This window comes from Chiloscyllium plagiosum, chromosome 15, assembly GCF_004010195.1.
Source record: "Chiloscyllium plagiosum isolate BGI_BamShark_2017 chromosome 15, ASM401019v2, whole genome shotgun sequence".
Classification (NCBI taxonomy): domain Eukaryota; kingdom Metazoa; phylum Chordata; class Chondrichthyes; order Orectolobiformes; family Hemiscylliidae; genus Chiloscyllium; species Chiloscyllium plagiosum.
The window spans coordinates 60848876-60875225 of NC_057724.1; the positions used below are offsets into that span (position 1 = coordinate 60848876).

Here is a 26350-nt window from a genome sequence, read left to right on the forward strand (position 1 = left end):
ATTAGCGCTTAATGTCATTTCAGTCAGAATAGTATTTCTGAGAATTTCTAATCTTGCGTAATAATCCAGTGAATTGTATTAAAGAACCCTTTCGTCTTAGTCAGTAAAAACACCAGATATTAGTAGGTCATGTACATCAATAGAAAGCCTCTGCTGAGTTAGCTGATTCTAAGGTTCAGGAAGCATTAAATGATATAACAATTGGCCTGATCCCTCTTAACTAAAGAGGGATAAATAGAAAACAGTCCCTCCCTCTCTCCCCATCCCTCCTTCACCTTGATGGTCTGCATCGCATTTAGTGAGTTTTGTACATAAATTAATCAATTGAAAAACACGGGTGGCTTACTGGTGATGGTCAATAGGTAGAAAGAAAATACCACGGCGATTTGGCAATGGAAAGTGTGACCGTTCAGTTATGTGTAAGAACACTTCTGGATACAGAGAAAATAAAAATAAAAATAAATAAAAAACATTTCCACTTCTATTCAGGACAGGGATAGAATTGGACCTGACATTTCTGAATAGCTTTCTGACAAATGTCATTTAGGCTCGCATATTAAAAATTCCTGCCTGCACACTGCACTAGATAATTGTCACCACCTACTGACATAAATTTCAGCATTGTTCAGCATTCTCAGAAGAGGGAAGGAGAAATTGAGCAAAGCAACAGTTTTCACCAGGATGCTGCACTTAAACTCTTATTAAGAGATTGCACTATTTGGAACTGATCAATTGTTAGCTGTTTTCTCAATAAAGTTGCAGCTGAATTTGCTGCAATCACTTTTCAGTAAAATTGTCATTGAACATTATCCGCATGGAGGATACCTCCAATCAATGTCCAAGGTAAAAACTAATGCTGCTAGAAAGGCTGAATCTAAATTGAATAAAATTGACCGTAGCCGTGGGGACAGAATCACAAGCCTAGAAACTGATTGATGCCACTAGCTGTTTTACAGGCATAAAATATTCTGCACATGAAGTGTGTCATAGAGATGCACAGCATGGAAACAGTCTTCAGTCCAACCCATCCATGATGACCAGATATCCTAAATTAATATAGTCCCATTTGCCAGCACTTGGTCTCTATACCTCTAAACCCTTCCTATTCATATACCCATCAAGATGTCTTTTAAATATTGTAATTGTACCTCCTCCACTACTCTCTCTGGCAGTTTATTCTATACACGCACCACCCTCTGTGTGAAAAAGTTGCCCCTTAGGAGCCTTTTAGATCTCTTCTCTCTCTTCTTAAATCTATGCCCTCGAGCTTTGGAATCCCCTAACCTGGGGAAAAGACCTTGACTATTCACCATATCCATGGCCCCTCCTGATTTTATAAACCTCTACAAAGTCAGCCTTCAGCCTCTGATGCTCCAGGAAAAATAGCCCTAGCCTATTTAACCTCTCCCTATTGCTCAAACCTTCCAACACTTGCAATATCCTTGCAAATCCTTTCTGAACCCTTTCAAGTTTAACAACATCTTTATTATATCAAGAAGACCAGAACTGAATGCAATATTCCAAAAATGGCCTAACCAATGTCCCGTACAGCCGCAATATGACCTCCTACACTCAATGCATGATATTAGTGAAGTCAGAAAGGGGCATCCAAGCATTTCGAGAGGTGGCCTTTGTATGTAGGCAAATTAGATGGAAAGAAATAAAAGCAGAAATTGCTGGAAAAACTCTGCAACTCTGGCAACATCAGTGGAGAGAAAGCGGAGTTAATGTTTCAGACCCAGTGACCTCCTTCAGGACAGGGTCACTGGGCCCAGAACATCTGGGCAGCTCTGTGATTAGCACTGCTGCCTTATAGCACCAGTGACCTGGGTTCAATTACAGTCTCAGTGTAGAGTTTGCATGTTCTCCAAGTGTACGCGTAGGTTTACTCAGGATGTTCTGATTTCCTCCCACAGACCAAAGATGTGCGGGTTAGGTGGATCTGCTGTGATAAATTACCCTGCAATGTCCAAGGATCTGCAGGCTAGATGGATTAGCCATGGTAAATGTGGGGTTACAGGGATATTTTGGGTGGGATGCTCATCAGCGGGTCACTGCAGACTTGATGGGCTATGGCCTATTTCTGCATGTGGGGATTCTATGACGCTGCCAGACCTGCTGAGTTTTTCCAGCAATATCTGTTTTTGTTTCTGATTTTGAGCATTTAAGTTCTTTAGTTTTCCTTTCTTGTTCACATGAAAAGATACATGTGAAAAGTTGGTTTGCAAAAGAGTATTCAAGACAATTGTATTTCTACGTGCAGCATGGTCAGTGGACAGCTGAAGGCTGACACCAAAATGGAATGTTTAAAATAAAATGTGTGAATGTCATTGCCATCTCCTGCTCATCTCTGGATATCTAATTGGTTTCTGTTGAGGTCTGAGGTCCAGTCTAAACTGCTCATCTCCAGTTTGTGATCAGGAAATTAGCCATTCTTCAACAAACTGGTCACACACTCTCTCTATTTTTGGTTGGTTTTATTTGACCATTGTTCTCCTTTATTTATGTATTTTACTGCAGCAAAACAGGACACGCCACTGTAGCTTCAACTGACTGCTGACCACTAGTCTTATGTATTAGGCCCGTTCAACTGACCATATCAATTAAATAGATCAATTAAAAGTAAAATACTTCAGGTGCTGGAAATCTGAAACATACAGAAAATGCTGGAGAAACTCAGCAGGTCTGGCAACATCTGTCGAGAAAGAAACAAAATTAACATTTTGAGACCAGTGTGACTCTTCTTCACTGAAGAACAATTAATTAGATAATTTGAACTAGAAGATTTATTAATTTAAACAGTTAAAAATGATTTAACATGAGCAACATAACATGGGGAACTAGTCGCAATTTGATGAGCGTGTGCAATTGGTAGAAGCTCAGAATTCTGATATAATAGGGGCCTACAGAGTTTCTTAAATTCGTTCAGGGGACATGGGCATCGCTGAGTGGGCTAACATTTGTTGCCCAACCCTTGTGGTCTCTGAGAAGGTGGTGGTGAGCTGCTTCCTTGGATTGCTGAAGTCCTTGTGCTATAGATAACCCCACAATGCTGTTAGGGAGTGAGTTTTAGGATCTTGACCCAGCAACAGTGAAGGAATGGCACTATATTTCCAAGTCAGAATGATGCTTGCCTTGAACAGGAACTTGCAGTTTTCCATATACCTGCTGTCTTTGTCCTTCCAGTTGGAAGTGATCATGGGTTTGGAAGGCCCTGTCTAAGAAGCAGCAGGAACAAGATGAATTTCTGCAGTGCATCTTGTAGATGCTACACACTGCTGTTACTGAGCATTAGTTGGAGGGAGTGGATGCTTGTAGATGTGATGCCAATCAAGCGGGTTGTTTTGTCCTGGATGGTGACAAGCTTCTTGAATGTAGTTGGAGCTGCACCCATCCAAGCAAATAGGAAGTATTCCATTGCTCTCCAGGCTTATACCTTGTAAGTGATGGACAGCTTTGGGATTTAGAAAGTTACTTGGTGCAGAATTCCTAGCCTATGACTTGCTTTTGTAGCCACTGTATTTATAAGGCTCGTCCCAATTTCTTTGGCCAATGTTAACAACCAGGAGAAGTCAATGATATTCATGTCATTGAATGTTAGGAGACAATAGTTAGATTCTCTCCTGTCAGAGGTGATCATGACCTGGCAAATGTGTGGCATTAATGTTACTTGCCATTTTTCAACCCGAGCTTGGATATTGTCCACATCTTGTGGTATTTGATCTCAGACTGTTTCAATATCTGTAGTGTTGTGGATGGTGCAGAACATTATACAATCATCGGCAGCCAACCCCACTTCTAATGATGGAGGGAAGTTCACTGAAGAAGCAGCTGAAGATGTTTGGGCCTAGGACATTGCACTGAGTCCCCTTGTGGTGTAGTGGTAGTATTCCTATCTCTGAACCAGGAGACCAGCATTCAAGTCCCACCTCCTCCAGAGGTGTGCAACAACATTTCTGATTGGTTAGAAAATATCTAGTCTGAGTTTCCTGCAGAGACTTGAGTTGAAATGTTATTTGAAACAGCAGAAAAAATGACAGAAACAGAAACTACTTATGGACTTAACTCATCTATGCGGAAAATTCCACTCCTCTTCTGGGTACTTCATTTAATTCAGTGAGTTTCTTGTTATCTGTCAGAGATCTTACAGAGCCTCGACACCAATAATCAGTTAGTGCACTCAGCAAACTGACAGAATGTAAATCGAAACTACACATGTGTGTAATTTGAAATGGCATTTTATTGAGGGGGTGGATCTCATCAGCTGCAGAGCCTGCTGCATCGAATGCCAGTCAGGCATTGATGAGGTCTCCAGCAGTACTTCACCTGGAAGTAAAACTTTGGGAGAAGATGTCCCACTCAACAATAGAGTCTTGCATTCAGCATCACCAGGAAAGAGGCTGTGGCTGCTGCTGAAAGAGCACCTAGCACACCGGAGAATCCAGGCACAAGATAAATGACTTATATGGGAGATAGGTTTCCGGGATTGTGGGTTGCAGGAAAGTTAGGGTGTGCAAGGTGTCTGAAGCAAGGCCAAGGCATAGCTCTAAGCACTTCCTGTCCTTTGGCCTGTCCCTCAATCAGATATTGACTGCCTTTGATGGAGCGATCACTCACCCACCCACCCACACTCCCACCTCCACCCACTCTCTCAAAATATGACTGATTGACCTGTCAGGCAGACCGAACGGGGGTGAACTTGCATTTAATTTGGTTAGTCTGAGCAACGCGGTGCCCTTCCTGCCTCCACGTTCAACACCTATGGATAGGAAAATGAGGCCTTTTTCATGAAACTAGAAAGTGGCGTTTGTAAATGCAATCATTTAAAAATGTGATTTTCAGATTGCAAGGGATCATTGTTGCAGACAAGTGCATTTTCCAGTTATATCTTTGATGGTATGATCAAATGCTGGAAATACAAAATAGGTTAATCAGCAGCAAAAAGGTGCATAACCTACTTCAGATTAGAAACTGGACAATCAGTAATGTCTTCGTAGGATGGAAGAATGGGAGAAAAAATAAAAAGGTGAACTGATGCTTAAACGGCAAACTCTCTAGCCACCCAACTCCACCTGGAAGTCACATTTTTAAATGACCTCTGTTTTATTGCATTGGGATTGTGTTGCCCTAGTAACTGGAATCGGTTATCTTTTCCTCTTTAAATTAATGATTTTGTTTCTGGACCCAGAAATATCACACTAATATTCAAATTATGTGGATTATTATACGAAAATGTGGAACTGAAATATTCCAGAATTATATAGCTGTGCATTAAAGTTTCAATATTCTTTATGACTTTTTGCTTGCTCTTTCCATAGAATTCTCTACTTTGGCTTGTAATAGGGGTGTAGACATGTGACTGAATACTCAATAGTCCACACTCCGTCAAATATAAAACTTTTTTTTTAAGAAATGAAGTATTTGTTTAGTCTAGATTTGGGACAGAAGCTTGCCGGAGGTTTGTCATGATGTAGAAATCATTACTCTGGATTAATACTTCCTTAAATTAACTGGAATGGAACTGGAGCATTTGAGCTATAAGGAGAGGTTGAATAGGCTGCGACTTCTTTCTCTGGAGCGTCGGAGACTGATGGGCAACCTTTTAGCGGTTTTATGCCCGGCATGGATAATGTGAATAGCCAAGATCTTTTTCCAAGGGTAGTGGAGTCCAAAAGTAGAGAGCACAGGTGAGAGGGGAAAGATTTAAAGCGGACCTGAGGGACAACATTTTCATACAGAGGGTGGTCCATGTATGGAACAAGCTGCCAGGGGAGTTGGTGGAGGTGGGTACAATTACAACATTTAAAAGGCATCTGCATAGGTACATGTATTCAGAGGGATATTGGCCAAATGATGGCAAATGGGACTAGGTCACTGTACGATATCTGGTCAGCGCGAACGATTTGGACCGATGGGTTTGTTTCTGTGCCATGTGACTCTGTGACTCTATTGCTGCTCATTAACATGGCTCAGCTTCTATTGCAACTGATCACAGAAATATAAAAGAGAGGGCCACATTGGTTTTGCCACATGACATGTGATTAGAAGATAAAATCGCTCTTGAGTGTCAATTAAAATTATAAACCCCTTTGACTTAGATCCAGCAAAGACAGATTTGCTCTGAAGCGGATACAGAGGAATGTTGCCTGGATTAGCAATTGCAGCTATGTGGAAGGTTGTTTTCCTTAGAACAAATAAAACTGAGGGGTGATTTAATGAGTGTATGAAATGATGAGGACTGGAAAATGAGATTAGAATGGGTGGTAAGTTCTTCTCTCAAATAGTGCATACACGATATGCTGTTTGACCTCTCTCTGTGCAGTAGCTTTTCTGTCATTATATGGCTCTAAATTCAGGTCCAAAAGTTAAGTTGATATTATTCATTTCCACAACTTTTTGATTAAAATAAGGCAACACAATTAAGTAAAAAAATTCTTCCTGCATTTACTTCTTTATTAAATTACTGTGTTACACCACATTGGGATAGTGTACTGGAAATCAGACCCACTATCTGCAAAAATGTCACAAAAGTTAAAGATTTTAAAACTGTGTGCCTAATCCCCAAACTATCTGTCTTTTAGACCTAGATTGATAGAACACACAGACTGATGAATAATTATGATCTCTTGGCATATGACTCGACCAATTAAAACTCTTACCCCCTTATATAAACCACACCTCTATACACATACAGATAGAAAAACAAAAACAAAAACAGAAGTTGCTGGAAAAGCTCAGCACATCTGGCAGCATCTGTGAAGAGAAAGCAAAGTTAACGTTTCGGGTCCGGTGACCCTTCCCCAGAAAAACAAAACATGGTTGCTATGAGCAGAGGGGAAGATAGGGAAACAAGTTCAGCGGCTCCTGTTCATGTGATTTGGTGAGATAATGCTTGCACCAATCAGACCCTTGCTTCCATCAGTGGATGCTTTCTCTCGTTTGAGGCAGCACAGAGTGACTGCTTCACACTTAAAAAGGTATCTGACATATTAATTAAATGGTCACAGCTCAGAACAACTGCTGAAGGAAACTGGTTTTGCTTCAGGCTGAAAGTGATTTCTTCCTCAAAGACCACAGACAGGACCTGAGCATACAGAGAAGATGGCTTCTCACAACCTTGTTCAAAGCTCCAAGCTATCAGTGCCAGTGGTACTAATTACATAGCTGTTAGCAGGCAAAAGGCCTTTGTTGTTGATAACTGGTCAGTGGCCCACAGACCTACTTGATGCTGGTTGAATCTCCAATTGTAGACACCCTTTGCGTAAGCTCATCTGCAAATCAGACTTTATTGCTTGAACCAGCTGCAAAAACAATACATATTAACTTCAGGTTACTTGCTTTCAAATATGCAGCAATTCCTGAACAAATCCTTGGATTTTACAACAGTTCCTTTTTCCATTTCAGTGCACAATCAAAATGGCTTTTACATTTGATTTTTTTTTTGTCTATCCACAATTATGAATTTTGAAAATCTACTTTATAAAATACAGTTTTACATATGATTGTTGACACAAAAAGCAGCCAATCGGCCCAAAAGTTCTATGCTGGTCTTCATATTCCAGAAGAGCACTACTGTGCTTACTTCATCCAAACATTATTCCTTTTATGCCATTCTCCCTGATGTATTTATCTAATGTGTCCTTCAATGTATTTATCTCAGCTGTCTCAGCTACTCCATAAAACAAGTAACAGATTAAATCAGTCTCTAAATACAGGGGTTTCTCCTGAACTCTTGATTGGATTAATTTTTCTTTATATTTCTTACTCTCCCACCAAAGTATATTCACCTACAGATGATCAGAGGATTAGATAGGGTGGACAGTGAAAGTCTTTTTCCTAGGATGATGATGTTAGCTTGTATGAGGGGGCATAACTACAAATTGAGGGGTGATAGATTTAAAACAGATATCAGAGGCAGGTTCTTTACGCAGAGAGTGGTAAGGGTGTGGAATGCCCTACCTGCTAATGTAGTCAACTCAGCCACATTAGGGAGATTTAAACAATCCTTAGATAAGCACATGGATGATTTTGTGATAATGTAGGGGGATGAGCTGAGAATAGTTCACAGGTCGGCGCAACATCCAGGGCCGAAGAGCCTGTTCTGCGCTGTATTGTTCTATGTTCTATGTTCTACAGAGCAGGCAGCTGATTGCCTTACTCTCAGACCTACCCCCACAGTCATTTACCTAAACAAAATGAGAAAGGAGATACTTGGGGTAAGACATTGGCCTTTCACAAACAGGATCATAGTTCATATTCGGGTCAGATGAATGGCGTATGTATAAGGATCCCTTTGAGAAACAAGATTGCGGAAGATGCCCACTAGAGACAGCCACAGCCTATTCAGCCTCTCTCTGTAGCTCAAATCCTCCAACCCTGGCAACATCCTTGTGAATCTTTTTTGAACCCTTTCAGGTTTCACAACATCCTTCTGATAGGAGCAAGACCAAAATTGCACACAATATTCTAACAGTGGCCTAACCAATGTCCTGTACAGCCACAACATGACCTCAACTCCTATACTGAATGCACTGACAAATAAAGGAAAGCATACCAATCGCCTTCTTCACTATCCTACCTATCTGCGACTTCACTTTCAAGGAGCTATGAATCTGCACGCCAAGGACTCTTTGTTCAGCAACAGCTCCCAGGACCTGAACATGAAGTGTCTAAGTCCTGCTCTGATTCGCCTTTCCAAAATGCAGCACCTCACATTTATCTAAATTAAACTCCATCTCCCTTGGCCCATATGATCAAAATCCAGTTGCACTCTGATCTAACCTTCTTCACTGTCCACTACACCTCTAATTTTGGTGTCATCTACAAATTTACTAAGTATACCTCCTGTTTTCACATCTAAATCATTTATATAAATGACAAAAAGCAGTGGACCCAGCACCAATCCTTGTGGCACACCACTGGTCACAAGCCTCCAGTCTGAAAAGCAATCCTCAACCACCACCCCCCTCTGTCTTCTACCTTCAAGTCAGTTTTGTATCCAAATGGCTCGTTCTCCCTGTATTCCATGAGATCTAACCTTGCTCATCAGTCTACCATGTCAAACGCCTTATGAAGTCCATATAGATCACATCCATATCAATCCTCTTCGTTACTTCTTCAAAAGACTCAATAAGCTCGTGGGATATTATTTCCCACACAGGAATCCATGTTGACTATCCCTAATCAGTCCTTGCCTTTTGAATTGCATGTAAATCCTGTCCCTCGGGATTCCCTCCAACAACTTGCCTACCATCGATGTCAGTCTCACCGGTCTATAGTTCCCTGGCTTTTCCTTATCATCTTTCTTAAATAGTGGCACCACATTAACCAACCTCTAGTCTTCCAGCACCTCACCTGTGGCCATCAATGATACAAATATTTCAGCAAAGGACCCAGCAATCACTTCCCTGGCTTCCCACAGAGTTCTAGGGTATATCTGATCAGGTCCTAGGGATTTACCCACATTTATGTGTTTTATGACATCCATTACCTCTTCCACTGTAATATGGACATTTTTCAAGATGTCACCATCTATTTCCCTACATTCTAGATCTTCATGTCCTTCTCCACAGTAAACACTGATGCAAAATACTCATTTAGTATCTCCCCCATCTCCTGTGGCTCCACACATTGGCTGACTTGCTGAACTTTGAGGGGTCCTATTCTCTCTCTAGTTACCGTTTTGTCCCTAATATATTTATGAAATCCCTTTGGATTTTCCTTAACCCTATTTGCCAAAGCTATCTCATGTTCCCTTTTTGCCCTCCTGATTTCCTTCTTAAGTATACTCCTACTGTGTTTATACCTTTCTAAGGTTTCTTTCAATATATCTATACCTGACATATGCTTTCTTCTTTTTCTTAAGAAACCCTCAATTTATTTGGTCATCCAGCATTTCCTACACCTACCAACCTTTCTTTTCATCTTAACAGGAATATACTCTATCTGGACTCTCGATATCTCATTTCTGAAGGCTTCCCATTTTCCAGCTGTCACTTTACCTGTGAACATCTGCCCCCAGTCAGCTTTCGAACGTTTTTAGGTGAATGTGAGCACTGAAGATGCTGGAGATCAGAGTGGTGCTGGAAAAGCACAGCAGGTCAGGCAGCATCCGAGGAGCAGGGAAAACAATGTTTCATGCAGGAGCCCTTCATTAGGAATGAAGCTGGGAGCCTCCACGGTGGAAAGATAAATGGGAGGGGGTGGGGCTGGCTAGAAGGTAGCTAAGAGTGCAATAGGTGAATGGAGTTGGGGATGAAGTTGATAGGTTGGAGAGGAGCTGGAGTGGATAGGTGGGAAGGACGATTGGCAGGTAGGACAGTCCATGAGGATGGTGCTGGGGGGAGGGGAAATGAGGAAACTGGTGAAGTCCACATTGATGCAATGGGGTTGAAGTGTTCTGAGGCAGACGATGAGGCATTCTTCCTCCAGGCATAAGGCGGTGAGGGAAAGGCAGTGGAGGACGCCCAGGACCTGCATATCCTCGGCAGAATGGGATGGGGAATTGAAATGTTCGGCTACAGGGCAGTGGGGTTGATTGGTGCGGGGTGTCCCGGAGATGTTCCCTAAAGCGCTCTGCGAGAAGGCGTCCAGTCTCCCCAGCGTAAAGGAGACTGCATTGGGAGCAACGGATACAATAAATGACATTGGTGGAAGTGCAGGTGAAACTTTGATGGATGTGGAAGGCTTTTTGGCGCCTTGGGTGGAGGTGAGGGGGGTGGTGTGGGCACAGGTTTTGCAATTCCTGCAGTGGCAGGGGAAGGTGCCAGGACAGGAGGGTGTTGGGGGGGCGTGGACCTGACCAGGTAGTCATGGAGGAAATGGTCTTTGCGGAAAGCAGTGGGGTCCGTTTGTGGTGGAAATGTCGGCGGATGATGCGATTTATGCGAAGGTTGGTAGAGTGGAAGGTGAGAACCAGGGGGGTTCTGTCCTTGTTGTGGTTGGAGGGGTGGGGTTTGAGGGCGGAGGTGCGGGACGTGGATGAGATGTGTTGGAGGGCAGCTCATGGGAAGGGGAAATTACTGTCTTTAAAGAAGGAGGCCATCTGGTGTGTTCTGTGGTGGAATTGATCCTCCTGAGAGCAGATACAGTGGAGGCGGAGGAATTGGGAATACGGGATAGCATTTTTGCAGATGGTAGGATGGGTAGAGGTTTATTCCAGGTAACTGTGCGGGTCGGTGGGTTTGTAAAAAATGTCAGTGTTGAGTCGGTCGTCGTTGATGGAGATGGAGAGGTCCAGGAAGGGAAGGGAGGTGTCAGAAATGGTCCAGGTGAATTTAAGGTTGGGGTGGAATGTGTTGGTGAAGTTGATGAACTGCTCAACCTCCTCGCGGGAGCACGAGGTGGCGCCGATGCAGTCATCAATGTAGCGGAGGAAGAGGTGGGGAGTGGTGCTGGTGTAACTACAGAAGATAAACTGTTCTATATAGCCAACAAAGAGACAGGCATAGTTGGGGCCCAATATTGTCAAAATTGGTCTTCCTCCAATTTAGAACTTCAACTTTTAGATTTGTCTATCCTTTTCCATCACTATTTTAAAACCAATAGAATTATGGCTGTTGGCCCCTAAGTGCTCCCCCACTGACACCTCAGTCACCTGCCCTGCCTTATTTCCCAAGAGTAGGTCAAGTTTTGCACCTTCTCTCATAGGTACATCCACATACTGAATCAGAAAATTGTCTTGTACGCACTTAAGTAATTCCTCTCCATTTAACCCTTAACACTATGGCAGTCCCAGTCTATGTTTGGAATGTTAAAATCCCCTACCATAACCATGCTAGAGTTAATATAAATTCATTTCTACTTTTTCATTTGAGCTTTTTACGTTGAGCACAGGTTAGCAAATTAACTTTTTTGTAGATTCAGCTGTATACTATATTTTTCCTTTAATAGTATTCATTTGCTGTTATTACACCAGAAGATCTGATATGAGATTGCAATCTTACAGTCAATTCAACGGAAATTTTCGTGACACATTTGGTAACAACCAGGGGGTATTTTTGTTCACCATCTGTAAGAGAGTTTTTCAAATATTCCCCAGTGAGTAGGCTCCAATTTTTATGTGGTTTTATAAATATATGGTTTTCTAAGTTTAAAAGAAAACTATCTTAGTTGAAATTACCACAACTAGAAAACCATAAACCTTCACAATAGCATAGAAAGAATCATTCTCGGTGTTTAATATACCAACTTTGTTTAAATTGTAATTTTGTTTTATCTTTTCATAACTATAAATTTTCAAATTGCTTAAAAGTAGAATGATCACATAACAACCATTCTCCAGTTTAACACGCTTATAATTTGCTTCACACATTATTTACTCTGTTCTCTCCCTATGATACAAATTTGCTTTCCTATTTTCTCTTGCTCTCTCTCCCCCAAACACAGTTGGATCATGCTGTACTGTGGCTCCATGCTCAGCATTGTCTGTATGGCTATGTGTGAACCCACGTTTACCCAGTGCACATCCCCAAGTAGGAATCATTGTATAACAATGAGGAAAAGCAAGACTTCCTGAACCATGGTCCTCCCTAACCTACGGCGTTAAAAATAACATTGCAGCAATCATAGAAACCAGGAGCGAGAGTAGGCCATTCAGCCCTTTGAGTCTGCTCCGTCATTCAATATGATCAGGACTGACCTTTTATTTTAATGCTATATTTCCATTTTCTCTATACACTTCTTGATGGCTTTCAAAATCTGAAAAAAAATGTATCTATCTCTTTCTTGAATATTTTCAATGACCTGGCCTCAGCTGCCTTCTCTAGAAGAAAATTCTTACTCTTTGAGTGAAGAATTCTTGTTCATTCCTATCTTAAATGATCTACCCCATATCCTGAGATTGTGTCCCCTGGTTCAAGACTCCCCAGTTAGGGAAAATATCCTCCCAGCATCTAATCTGTCCAGCCATGTTAGAATTGTGTACATTTCAATCAGATATCCTCTCATTCTCCTAACTTCTAGCAAATACAGGCTCAGTCAAACTAATGTTTCCTCACAGACGGTCCTGCCATTCCCAGTATCAAACTAATGAATCCCTGCTGCACTCTCTCTATGTCAAGTACATCCTTTTTCTGGTAGGGAGACCAAAACTGGATACTCCGGGCATTATCTCACCTGTTTAATAAGCCCTCTGCATAACTGCAGTAAGACACCCCGAATTCTGAACTCAAACCCTCTTGTAATGAAGGCAAATATATTATTCATCTTCCTAAATGCTTGCTGCTCCTGCTGTACAGCCACATTTCCCAATATATCTACTTAAATAATACTCTTTGTTCTGTTTTTTATATTGAAGTATATAACATCACATTTATCCTTACAACATTTTGTTGTACTGCCATGTGTTTGCCCACTCATTCAATTTACCTGAATTATATTGAAGGCTCCTGGCATACTTTTCATAACTCATGACCTCACCCTTGTCATCTTGGAAACTTGGAAATATTGCATTTTTTAATTATTCATTCTCAGGATGAAGGCATTGTTGTCCAGGTCAGCATTTATTGCCCATTCCTCATTGCCCAAAGGATAGTTAAGAGGCAACCGCATTGTTGTGGATCTGGACTTACATGTAGGCCAGATCAGGTAAGGATGGCAGTTTCCTTCCCTAAAGGATCAGTGTGAACCAGATGGGATTTTCCAACAATCAGCAATGGATTCATGGCCATTATTATTGGGAGGCTATTTGTGCCCTTTCTGCAAAGTCAGAACCAAAATATGTGTTCAGTTCGTTCTTCCCCATTATAATTTCCCGGCTTCTGATTGTAAGGAACCTACATTTGCCTTGACTAATCTTTTTCTTTTCACATACATATAGAAGTTTTTGCAGTCAGTTTCTATGTTTCCTGCAATTTTACTCTGATACTTCATTTACCCCCTTGATCAAAATTTATGTCCCTTGTCTAAAATTCTAAAATGCTACCAATCTTCCAGATTGCTGCTTTATCTGACAATTTTCTGTATCTCCTCTTTGGATCTAATACTATCCCTAATCTATTTTGTAAGCCATGGTTGAGCCACCTTTCCTCTTTTATTTTTGTACTGGACAGAAATAAATAATTGTTATAATTAATATATGCAATCTTTAAATAAGGACCATTGGTTCTCCAATCCATTCTTACCAATTCACATCTCATACCGTTATACTTCCCTTTATTTAGATTCAGGATCCTAGTTTCAGATTCAACTACTTCACTTTCCACCTTAAAAAAGAATTCAATCATATTATGGTTGCTCTTCTTAAGACACCCTGAACAGCAAGATTTCTTGTAGCACTATATACAGCCTAGAATAGTTTGTTGTCTGATTGGCTCCTCAACATATCGATCTAAAATGCATCACATTCATACTCCAGGAAATTGTCCTTCACAATACAATTGCAAGTTTGATTTTTCTGATATGTATGTAAATTAAAGTCATCCAGGATTACAGTTGCATCCTTTTGCATGAATCTCTGATTTCTTGCTTAATGCATCTTTTTACATCTCTGCTACTGGATGGGGGTCTATAGATAATTCCCAACATGTTTTCTGCCCCGTGATGGTTTTATCTCCACTCATATAGGTTGCACCCCATGATGTTTTGATGCAATATCCTTCTTCACTGTTGTATTGAGCGTTCCTATACAAACAATGTTACCCCATTTCCTTTTCCTTTTTGTCTGTCCTTCTTAAATAATAAATATTCAGTTCCTATCCTTGGTGATCTTGTAGCCATAACTCAGTAATTGCAACTATATCATAACTGTTTACGTCTATTTACACAGATAATTCATCTACCTTAATGAAAGTGTTCTGCACAATAAAACACAAAGTCTTAGACTAGTCTTTTTAAGCTTGTCAGTCATTTCAGCTTCATTTTGGACGAGGGTCTCTTGTATTTTTCACTCTTATTTATTTTGCTTTCCACATTTGTTTTTTTTATTTTTCTGTCTTTTTGTTTCTATATTTGTTTCTCTTCCCTCTACCTTCTTGCTCAGGTTCTCATTCCCATAACATTCTAGTTTAAATTCTCCCAATAGCACTTGTAAAGGCTCCGCACACCCCACATCCCCTCATAAACCCTACCTCCCCAAGAAACCTGGTGTCAGTCCTGCCAAGATTTAACCCATCCTGCTTCTATTGGTCTCAATCCCTCCCTCTTGCACCTTTTTTCTCGAGCTAAGAATTAATCTGTAATGCACTGTTACGTTTATAGGTTTTTAAAAAAATTCTACAGTTCATAGTCAGCATTTAACTCAGCACAAATTGGAGAACTCAGGTGCCATCTGAATGAGTCCAATCTTGGATGTACTTTCATGCATTCACCAAACAGGTACAAAAGCAGAAGTTGCTAGAAAATCTCAGCAGATGCTAACAGCATCTGTGGAGAGAAATTAGAGTCAACAAATCTTGGTCGAGTGGACCTTCCTCAGAACCAGCAACAAACTGGCAGCTTGATCAGAGTATTCATAAAGACTACATTCAGTATAACTTGTGAACTTCTTTTGTAGAAAAAGCCAGAAGAACAGTCACGTCCTGTTCCTGCAAGATGATACCAAATTTGAAACGAGCAAGCAAGAAAAGCAATCAAATCTGGAAATATTTATAGATAATGGACGACTTGCATTTTCAGGAAAATTGTTTTAAACATTGAAAAGGCAAAATAATAATGAGAAGTTAATAGAAAGAAAGGGCCTGACAAACAGGTCAGGATATTAGAAAGTTCCCTGTGGGATGTGCCAATGTTTATTCATGATGATTATGGAGTTATTTTAAGAATTCCAAAAAGATATCTGTGAAATATTTTGATGTTGGTGAGTTTCATAAGATTTAGTGAGCAAGAAGAGAAGAGGGGCTTGACAATGAATCCTAACAGAATTATAAAATCATACAATTAATGTTTATCAGCTAAACAAATTGCTTTAATATTGCTAATAAATAAACAAATCAAAGAAGCAAAGGAATCATTTTATGTTCTCCATGAGATTGCTCCACATATTTTGAACTGCAGTGAACTAACATGTGTCATGATCACAAATCATAACCATAGAATATCCGTGGACATCTTGAATTTTAATTAAATGTACTTCTTTAACCAAAAGACATATAGCCAAAAGTTGACTGCACATACGAATTCAGTTAGAGACATTAAAATTGCAGAAGCTGGAATCCAAAATAGACAGGTAGGACGCTGGAGGAGCACAGCAAGCCCAGCAGCATCAGGAAATGGAGAAATCAACGTTTCAGGTCCTGAAGAAGAGTTACACCCAAAACGTCGACTTCTCAACCTCCTGATACTGCCTCGCTTGCTGTGTTCTTCCAGCCTCCTGCCTGTCCATATGAATTCATTGTTTGTGAAATGTGAATAGTTGTTCATTGTAGAGGACATCACCAATAGCACTGACATTGGTATTTGAAATCAATTATGACATTCTTGGCTTTGTATATTGATTGAAACTTCCTCCTGCCTGGAGAGAGTGGCTCTGGAATGTCACACCTGATGAGGTGTCAATGAAGGGAGAAAATGCTTTATAAATTCAATGTGTGATTTTCTATAAGTATCTCAGATTGTTAACAGAATGGTCAAAAAAAGACACAATCTATACATGAGACATATTTGTGTTTTCCCCCTTTCAAGAAAACACAAGAAGGGAGGTTAAAAGTGAGCTTCAACCCTTTCTATGTTTGTTAGTGTCTGATGAACTAGTATGCATAACTCTGACAACATCCACTTAAACGCTCCTGCATGGCAGGTAAAGAGAAAAGTAAAATGACAAAAGACAAAAGAGAAACGGAAATGATTCTGTTTCACTCCAACTGCTACCAGTCAGCCATTGCCTATAGAGATCAGGACAAAAGAGTTTCAATCAATATACAAAGCCAAGAATGTCATATTGACTTCAAATACCAATGTCAGTGCTATTGATGACATCCTCTACAATGGCCGCAATGAGCAATTATTCACGTTTCACAAACAATTAATCTTATTGTGACCAACCAAACGGATGGGTGAATAACTAAGGAAAGCCAGTTCAACATTTTTGGACCAGGAGCTTAACTCTTTTAGGCATCCCATCTGGAAATGCAACATTTGAGGAACTGAGTTATGTAGTATTGCAAATGAGACCAAACTGTTACATTTTCGCACTTTAGTCCAATGCAGGATGTGAGAAGAATCAAAATATTCTTGGATATCAGTTTGTAGTTAAAATTATATTTGAATGAATTTGAGATATTTGGACTCAGTGTGTTAATGCATGTTCTGCTTTCATTTTAGATTTAAATTGCATTGTCTACAATGAGGAATTTATGGAGTGTAGATGGAACCATACTGAAGGGAAACCAAACAGAACTCTGTTTTATTGGTGAGTCTGCTGATTGGGTGAAGGGGTTTGCAGGTTTTTGTGTACTTGTTCTGGAAGAACTTGATTCAGAAGTACATCACAGCCGCAGATTCCATGAATGTTGTTACATACAACAAGGAAGGAAAGCTTCTCCAAGAACTTGACGTGCGAATACACTACCCATTTGGGATACTGAAGTGTGTGGGGAAGTAATAATCTCAGGCTACAACTCTGCTCGGTGTTCAATGAACTGATCTCAGTTAGGGAATAAAGAAGGCAGAAAGTGGGGGTTTATGGCTCCTTCTTGGTCATTAATCATCACGGAATACTTAAATAAAGATAATATCAGCAGAAGATCACAGTTAAAATATTGACAAATAGTGTGAAAGTAGACCATTCAGCTCCTTAGGCCTGCACCACCACTCAATGAGAGCATGATTAAAATTCAATATAAAATCAATTTGCCTGCCCTATTCCACATCCTGTATTCTTTGATTCCCTGATTTGAGTCTCAGTCTTAAATATACCCATTGACTAAGCATCAATAGCCTTCTAAGTGGGAATTCTAAAGATTCTCTGAATTAAGATGCTTTAGCTTTAATCCATTATTGTGAGACAACATTCTCCAGTTGTAAACTCTCCAGCTGGGGAGAAAGCAGCATCTCAGTACTGACTCTTCTGAAAGATTTATACATTTCAATGGTAGCATGTTGCATTTTCAAAAATAATGTCTCATTTTATTCAATTTCTCCATCTCATCTCAGGAATTCATCTGCTAGTATTTTGTTGCAATCTTTTTAAGTATTGCATCTTTTCTTAGATAAAAAGAGCAAAATTATATCAGCACTGCACATGGGGTTGTACCAAATTCCTACTTAGTTAATTTATTTACTCTTATATTCCAACATTATGCATACCCCTCTGCTAAACTTCATCACCAGCCTTACAATAAGAATAACACAACATTACTCTTTCTGAACCTTCACATTAAGTTGCATGCAATGTATTTACTTTTCCATTCTTCATACCGAAGGTAATAAATTTACACTTCACTTCGTACTCTGTCCTGTCAAATCCCAAATCAAACCCAATACATGCACTACGTATGCAGCAGACCCCTACTCTGCAGCCACCAGTTTTAATATATGGGGCTAAGCTGGAGTGAAAGATGACTTGATAACAAAGCCTAAAATGATGAAACATTTTGATTGAGTAGCCCTTGAGAAGCTGTTTCTATTTGTGGAGAAGTCCAAACCACAAATATAAAAAAACACTCACAAATTCCATAAGAAATGCAAGAGTTTTTTTTAATCCAGAGAATAGTTAGAAAATAAAACATTCTGCTGCTTAGGCTAAAGGCAAAGAGTGAAGGTGGTTTTGTGGGAAAGCTAGCTATGTACATAAGGAAGGGAAGAAGGAAAATATACTTTATGAGAACTAGATGTAAGAAGACAGCATAGTTTTGTGTAGTATGAACATTGGCATATACCAATTGGGCCAAATGTCCTGTTTCTGTAAAAGTATATCGTACAGATAGACAACCCTTTATCCCAAATCCCGAAATCCAAAAAGCTGCAAAATCTGAAGGTATTTTCATGAAGTTTTTTTTCTCATTAACAAGGTTGTTTGGCGTGTAAACAGGTAACCCAACTCCATACCCACTCGATGCGTGTCACTCAGATGTGACATGGGTGGGCATGGCCCAGCACTGGCAGGCCTCAGTTCTGTCTCAGGGCCCGTATTACTCACAGTGAGTCTGCTGTTCAGTAAGATTTTTAAACATTTCACCGTCAAACTGTCACTTACTCCTAAATTCAAAAAATTCTGAATTCTAAAAACCAGTTGGTCCCGAGCGTTTCCGATAAAGGATTATGTACCTATACTGTTGACAGTTTGGAAAATAACATTGTGGCTGAAAATGGAACTCAGGTGAAGAATAAAGGTCTTTTGCTACAGGTGAAGAATAAAGGTCCCTGTGAACTACCCCAGCAAATATTATAAGGTCAATTAAAACATAGGTTTGTTGCAGACTATAGCTCTCTCTATACTGAGCTAAGTAAACAACTTCAATATTGTTTAAGTAAGAAACCTTCATGATGTCAGAGCAGCGAGCATTCAATCCCACTCAACATTACTCAACCTAAAATGAACTAAGAGATTCAAATTTGAAATCTTTTTAATGTCAAAGGTTGGAAAGTGTTTTGAAACAAACTGAATATGCAAAATGTCAATAGCCCTTGATATAATTATGGAAATAATTAATAGGAAATGTTTAGTTCAACTCTCAATCTAGGTTGAACTAATATATTAAAAGCAGTACACTGGACTAAACTGACACAATGCCAATTTAAAAATTATTATTTCACAAATTTTAAACAATCACAACAGGTGATTCATTATTTACAATTAAAATCCTCATTAGTCTTAAAAGCCCACAAATCAGAATCTCTTACATTAAGTGAAAAGGCATCTTTTGATACCGATATTTTACAAATTTAAAGTATGATTGAATTCTGCATTCTCAGGAATTAAAGAATTATGTTTTATATTTTAATCACAGAAATAATGTTTCAGTTGAATGATGCAGCCATTTGATTTGTAATGGTCAGTCTTTTTTTAAATGTTTACTTTAGAAAATAGTACAAAAACTGATTAATTTTCATTTATTTATTAGATTAGATTAGATTACATTACAGTGTAGAAACAGGCCCTTCGGCCCAACAAGTCCACACCGACCCGCCGAAGCGAAACCCACCCATACCCCTACATTTACCCCTTACCTAACACTACGGGCAATTTAGTATGGCCAATTCACCTAACCTGCACATCTTTGGACTGTGGGAGGAAACCGGAGCACCCGGAGGAAACCCACGCAGACACGGGGAGAACGTGCAAACTCCACACAGTCAGTCGCCTGAGTCGGGAATTGAACCCGGGTCTCTGGCGCTGCGAGGCAGCAGTGCTAACCACTGTGCCACCGTGCCGCCCACTATTAAATAAGTTATATGCCACAAAATGCAGCCCTCATGTTTTACACTGTGGACAGTATAAATATTTTTTAGAATTTTAAATTTTTTTTAGAATCTTTAATATTTTTTAGAATTATGTTTCTTTTGGATTAATTCTTTGCCTGGGCAGGAATTTATTGCTTACCCTGAATTGCTCTTGAGAAGGTGAGAGTGAGCTGCCTCTTGAATTGTTTCAGTGTATTTGGAGTAGGTACACGTATCATGCAGTGAATAAACAACTTCAATATTGTTTAAGTAAGAAACCTTCATGATGTCAGAGCAGCGAGCATTCAATCCCACCCAGCAACACAGAAGAAAGGGCAATGTGAGTCAGGAAGGTGTGACTTGGAGGGGCTCTTCAGTGATGGCGGTCCCGCAAATTTACTGCCCTTGTCCTTCTAGATGGTAGTCGTTGTGGGTTTGGAAGGTACTGTCTAAGGAACCTGAGTGAATTTTTGCCATACATCTTATAGATCATAAACACTGCTGCTACTGAGTGTCAGTGGTACAGGGCATGTCAGAAGTGAGGTTTGGATATCTCTTCCTAGAAAAATAGAAAGCTCAGAAGTGGCCTGATGAAGATCTTCACAATACTAAAATAGGTTGTTCGCTTAGACATGTGTGGTGCAACCTTCCCAGCCCTGGAATGACGTGGCTCACAGAGAAAGTTGGAAAAACCAGGTGAGAGGTCCAGCATGGACCATCCTGACATCAAGACTATAAAGTCCCACTTTCCATTCAAGTATTTAAGGACAAGATGAGATTTCCATTAGTGAGTGGTGAGAGGCTTACTATCTTTAATTAATACCCTCATTATTGTTTATCTTGTTTATATATATGCATTAATATATTCGCCAAGAATACCCGACATGAAAGTCAGAATGGGTATCTGGCAACTCCAGGTAAAAACAATGACTACAGATACTGGAAACCAGATTCTGGATTAGTGGTGCTGGAAGAGCACAGCATCCTCCTTGGATGCTGCCTGAACTGCTATGCTCTTCCAGCACCACTAATCCAGAATCTGGCAACTCCAGCTCGTCACTTGCTCCAAAGGACCTCCATTTTGGACAGCCAGTATCAATATCTCAGGGCACAGACTATTGACAGAGACTGCATACACCCCACATCCATAGACATTGGCATCTGATAGACACAAGCCTTGCTATATCATCATGGCACATTTCCACTCCATTGCCCTGTTTCTGTACTTCACTGCCTACTTTGAAGCTCACTAGTGCTTTTCGTTGGCAGGCTGCTGTAAGGACACTCCCTGCAGGGATGGGCACCTAGCTTAAGGTCAGGTCCACATTCGGAGATTCTCATTTGTTTGTTTACTTTGCACATCCCTGGATGATCACAACATATCTGCCTTGCCTTTCTGGGTTTTGTCCCCTCAACCAGAGCTAACAGGCTCCCAGTACTCCTGTGTTGCCTTACCTTTTAGTGTAGGCATGAGCCCAGGCAGTTTGTCATGTTAGTCAGCAGTGGTCATTTGGGAGGTGGACAAGTTGCTGTATGGCACTGTGCTACATCAGTCTCAACACCTAGACTATGTGCCAGCTGCATCTGTGCCAAATGCACTGTAGGTGCTTTAAGCAAAAGTCTTAAGGAGTGTCCCAGCGAAGGATACATTCTTCAGGTAGGGAGTTGCTGCACATTGAATCAAGGGCTGCCTCAACTATTAGTCCAGGGGCTTTGACACAGTCTGTCAACCACTCATAGCAGTTTAAAGTTAGGGGATCGGTACCTCAGCAATCCAGGTAGTGGGCCATGAACAAACCTGTAATTCCAGTGTGACCAGTTTGGGACGTTCACAAGAACAGTGTTACAAGCTGTACAGGTATCAGCCAGGGGAAAGTGAGGACTGAAGATGCTGGAGATCAGAGTCGACAGTGAGGTGCTGGAAAAGCACAGCAGGTCAGGCAGCATCTGAGAAGCAGGAAAATCAATGTTTCAGTCAAAAGCCCTTCATTGGGAATGAGACTTTGTCCTGATGAAGGGCTTTTTCCCGAAACGTCGATTCCTCTGCTCCTCAGATACTGCCTGACCTACTGTGCTTTTCCAGCAACACACGCTCGACTCTGATATCAGCAAGGGGTCTGGTCACTTATTGTTTGGGGCCATCTTCCTAACCCACTCAATGGGATAGGCCACAGTTAATCTTGAGAGTCTGTCCACTAAAGGCTAAGAGGGTTATCCAGTACTCCGGGAGGGAACCTGGGGATTTTAACTTGAGGAGGTTAGAGACGAAGGGGATTGCAATTGTGAAGAGATGGGGCAGCTCAATATGTAAGAGAGGAAATATTAGAGTATTGAAGGGAAATACAAGGGCAGTGGTGGCGTCATTAACAGTCAGCTACACCCTGGAACCACTGCATTTGGATTGTTTACTCAATATGAGGCAGGATTCCTTAGAAATCTATAAAATCTAACAGACTTAGACAGAGTTGATTAAGGAAGGATGGTCCTGATGATAAGGAACTCCAGGACCAGGAGTCACAAATTAAAGATACAGAGTAAACCAATTTGGACTGAGATGAAGAGAAATGTCTTCACCCAGAGAGTGGTGAGCCTGTGGAGCTTGTGACCTCAGAAAGCAGGGTTTGATTTCAAGGAGTTGAATTCAACACCTGGGGCGAAAGGATCAAAGGAGGAACAGCAGAAACCAGCTATTGATTTGGATGATCAGCCATGATCATATGGACCACATGAATAGCAGTGCAGGCTCGAAGCTCCAAGTGGCCTACTCCACCTCTACTTTGTACGATATGCCTAAGGCTGGGAGAGTAAATTAGGGAGGAAGGAAGATTTAGATAGAAGGGTTGGGTGAGAACTTGGGGAAGTTCAAAGCCAATGGGGTTGACAGGAAGGGCTACCAAGAGGGAGTATGTACATTTGGGGTTCATCAATAGTCAGAGAATGAGCCTGAAACCCACTGCTTGAGGGGTGACCCCTGTTTCCTTCCATCCTGCTGTAGATTACAAGTCAGCAATGGAGCTGAAACTGGCTGCCATTGCATTCAAAAGGGTAAATGTTTTGTTCTGTGAGGGGGTGGGGTGGGGTCTTCATTTGCGAGCGACGTGAGGCCCTTCAAAAGGCAGTAGCATTATGCAGACACCCACATACTTAAGCTGAAACATACCTGTGAGTACAACATGCTATGTGAACCTTAGAAGTTAAGTTCCTGTGCAGAGTTCCAATCCTTGCCTCTACACTTAACCATATCTTGCAACATTACAAATCAATTCCACTAATGTCTGCAATGCACTGGCAATGTTTTGAGATCGAAAGTTTCATTCTCGTTACCAAAGTAGCAATTACCTGCCAATTCCCCACAGCCCACATCTGTTGTAGAAGCTGCAAACTTCACACTTTGGACCATAAAACATCATATAGCCTGAAAAATGGTTAGGCTGTCCTTCAAGGTTTTAATTTTGGCTAGACCATTTGCACACACATCACTGATGAAGAAAACTAAGGTAATGTTGCCAGCACATAGGATTGTTCTCCCATTTGAGAGAGATGACTGATGCTGGTATAACCTGAGGGTCACCACATTTCAACGGTTGGGTGAAGTAAAGAAGGAGAGCCATTTATGGTAACTTCCCAGCCGGTATAAGAATTGAACCTGTGCTATTGACATCACTCTGCATTGCAAACCAGCCGTCCAGTCAACTGAGCTAACTTGAGTACAAGTGTGTGTGTGTGTTCCAGCAGACCGTGAGAATGTATCCATGGTGGTATCCAGGCACTTGTACGCATGAGGCAGCAGGAATCTGACTACATTGCTGCAGTCCTGGGTCAGCCTTGGGTCAAGTTGCCCTCTGCCCTTGACAAAGATGCCTGCTGCTCTTGTGTCAACCTGTGCAAGTCGATGAAGTTATTGAATTGTTAACACTGTGAGGTCCTCTCCTGCCTGCGGCAGTTCTCTGAGTGTCAGAAACCTGGGACATTTCTTCCTCAGCCAGCAGAAGAGGCATGGTGGTGATAAGCTCACCAGACTGTGCTTCCAATTGTACTTTATCTAACTTACCCATTGCAGTGTCAGTACCTGATCTGGGGAGTGGTGCAGGAGGTAGCTTTGTTGAAAACATCCTCTGAAAGATCCGTGGCATCATCCTCAGAGCTGAGTCTTGTGGCACTAGCTTCTTCACCTTGGAAATCATGGTAACGCAACTGGTACATGCAGGAGACAAAAGACAGGATGTTTCATTGTCAGAGAGTAGAAGTTCTTACATGTTAGTAGCCATTCACAGTGAGGATAATGGGAATGGTCAATGTTTCATAATTGGCTCCAAAACAGAATTGTTTCAGCACCTCCCAGGAGTGGTCCTGGCCCTCACTTACAAGGATCATAAGGATATCAGACAAATGTCAGGCACCCCATTTCCCAGTCTGGCTCTTTTGGCCCTACTGTGCATTGTTTTCTTCTGGGATTAGAGAAAGGAAAAGACTGAATGGGATGAAAGTGGGTGGCACAGATGTTAGTGCTGTTACAGATGGTGAGTTATAGAGTCATAGAGTCACAGAGATGTACAGCATGGAAAAAGACCCTTTGGTCCAACCCGTCCATGCCGACCAGATATCCCAATCCGATCTGGTCCCGCCTGCCAGCACCCGGCCCATATCCCTCCAAACCCTTCCTATTCATATACCTATCCAAATACCTTTTAAATGTTGCAATTGTACCAGCCCCCACCACTTCCTCTGGCAGCTCATTCCATACACGTACCATCCTTGTTATGAAAAAAGTTGCCCATTAGGTCTCTTTTATATCTTTCCCCTCTCACCCTAAACATATGCCCTCTAGTTCTGTACTCCCCGACTCCAGGGAAAAGACTTTGACTATTTACCCTAAACATGCCTCTCATAATTTTGTAAACCTCTAGAAGGTCACCCCTCAGCCTCCGATGCTCCAGGGAAAACAGTTCCAGCCTGTTTAGCCTCTCCCTATAGCTCAAATTCTCCAACCCTGGCAACATCCTTGCAAATCTTTTCTGAGCCCTTTCAAGTTTCACAACATCTTTCCGATAGGAAGGAGACCAGAATTGCATGCAATATTCCAACAGTGGCCTAACCAATGTCCTGTACAACCACAACATGACCTCCCAACTCCTGTACTCAATACTCTGACTAATAAAAGAAAACATACCAAACGCCTTCTTCACTATCATACCTACTTGCGGCTGCACCTTCAAGGAACTATGAACCTGAACTCCAAGGTCTCTTTGTTTAGCAACACTCCCTAGGACCTTACCATTAAGTGTATAAGTCCTGCTAAGATTTGCTTTCCCAAAATGCAGCACCTTGCATTTATCTGAATTAAACTCCATCTGCCACTTCTCAGCCCATTGGCCTATCAGGTCAAAATCCTTTTGTAATCTCAGGTAACCTTCTTCACTGTCCACTACACCTCCAATTTTGGTGTCATCTGCAAACTTACTAACTGTACCTCTTGTGCTCGCATCCAATCCATTTATGTAAATGACAAAAAGTAGAGGACCCAGCACCGATCCTTGTGGCACTCCACTGGTCACAGGCCTCCAGTCTGAAAAACAACCCTCCAACACCACCCTCTCTCTGTCTTCTATCTTCGAGCCAGTTCTGTATCCAAATGGCTAGTTCTCTCTGTATTCCATGAGATCTAACCTTGCTAACCAATCTCCCATGGGAAACCTTGTCAAACACCTTACTGAAGTTCAAAGTTTGTGCGAAGATTTGTAGCTCGGGTGCTCGTTGTTGTGGTTCTGTTCGCCGAGCTGGAAACACCTGGTCAGCGGATCCAAACACTCTATACAATCAACACAGGAATTCTTGGACATCATCAGAAATATACACATAGACAAAGAAGAAACCATGATATCATTCGACGTGACGGCACTGTTCACTTCGATTGACAAAACCCTAGCCAGAGAAACAATAGCCAACGAGGCTCCCAAGAACTGATGATGTCGCCTACCCAGGGGACGAAACGTTTGCAACAAAAACTTCCAGCTCGGCGAACAGAACCACA

The 26350-nt window shown here is 41.2% G+C and overlaps 1 protein-coding gene across 3 annotated transcripts in view; it reads left to right on the plus strand.

The window, feature by feature from the left end:
* The window catches only part of LOC122557372 (cytokine receptor common subunit gamma-like), a 96200-nt gene that overhangs the window by 41809 nt on the left and 28041 nt on the right, over positions 1-26350 (plus strand). For all 3 annotated transcript variants that reach the window (XM_043705014.1, XM_043705016.1, XM_043705015.1), the window contains exon 2: positions 17260-17347. In XM_043705014.1, the coding sequence (XP_043560949.1) occupies positions 17260-17347 (88 nt within the window). The remainder of the gene's footprint in view (positions 1-17259; positions 17348-26350) is intronic.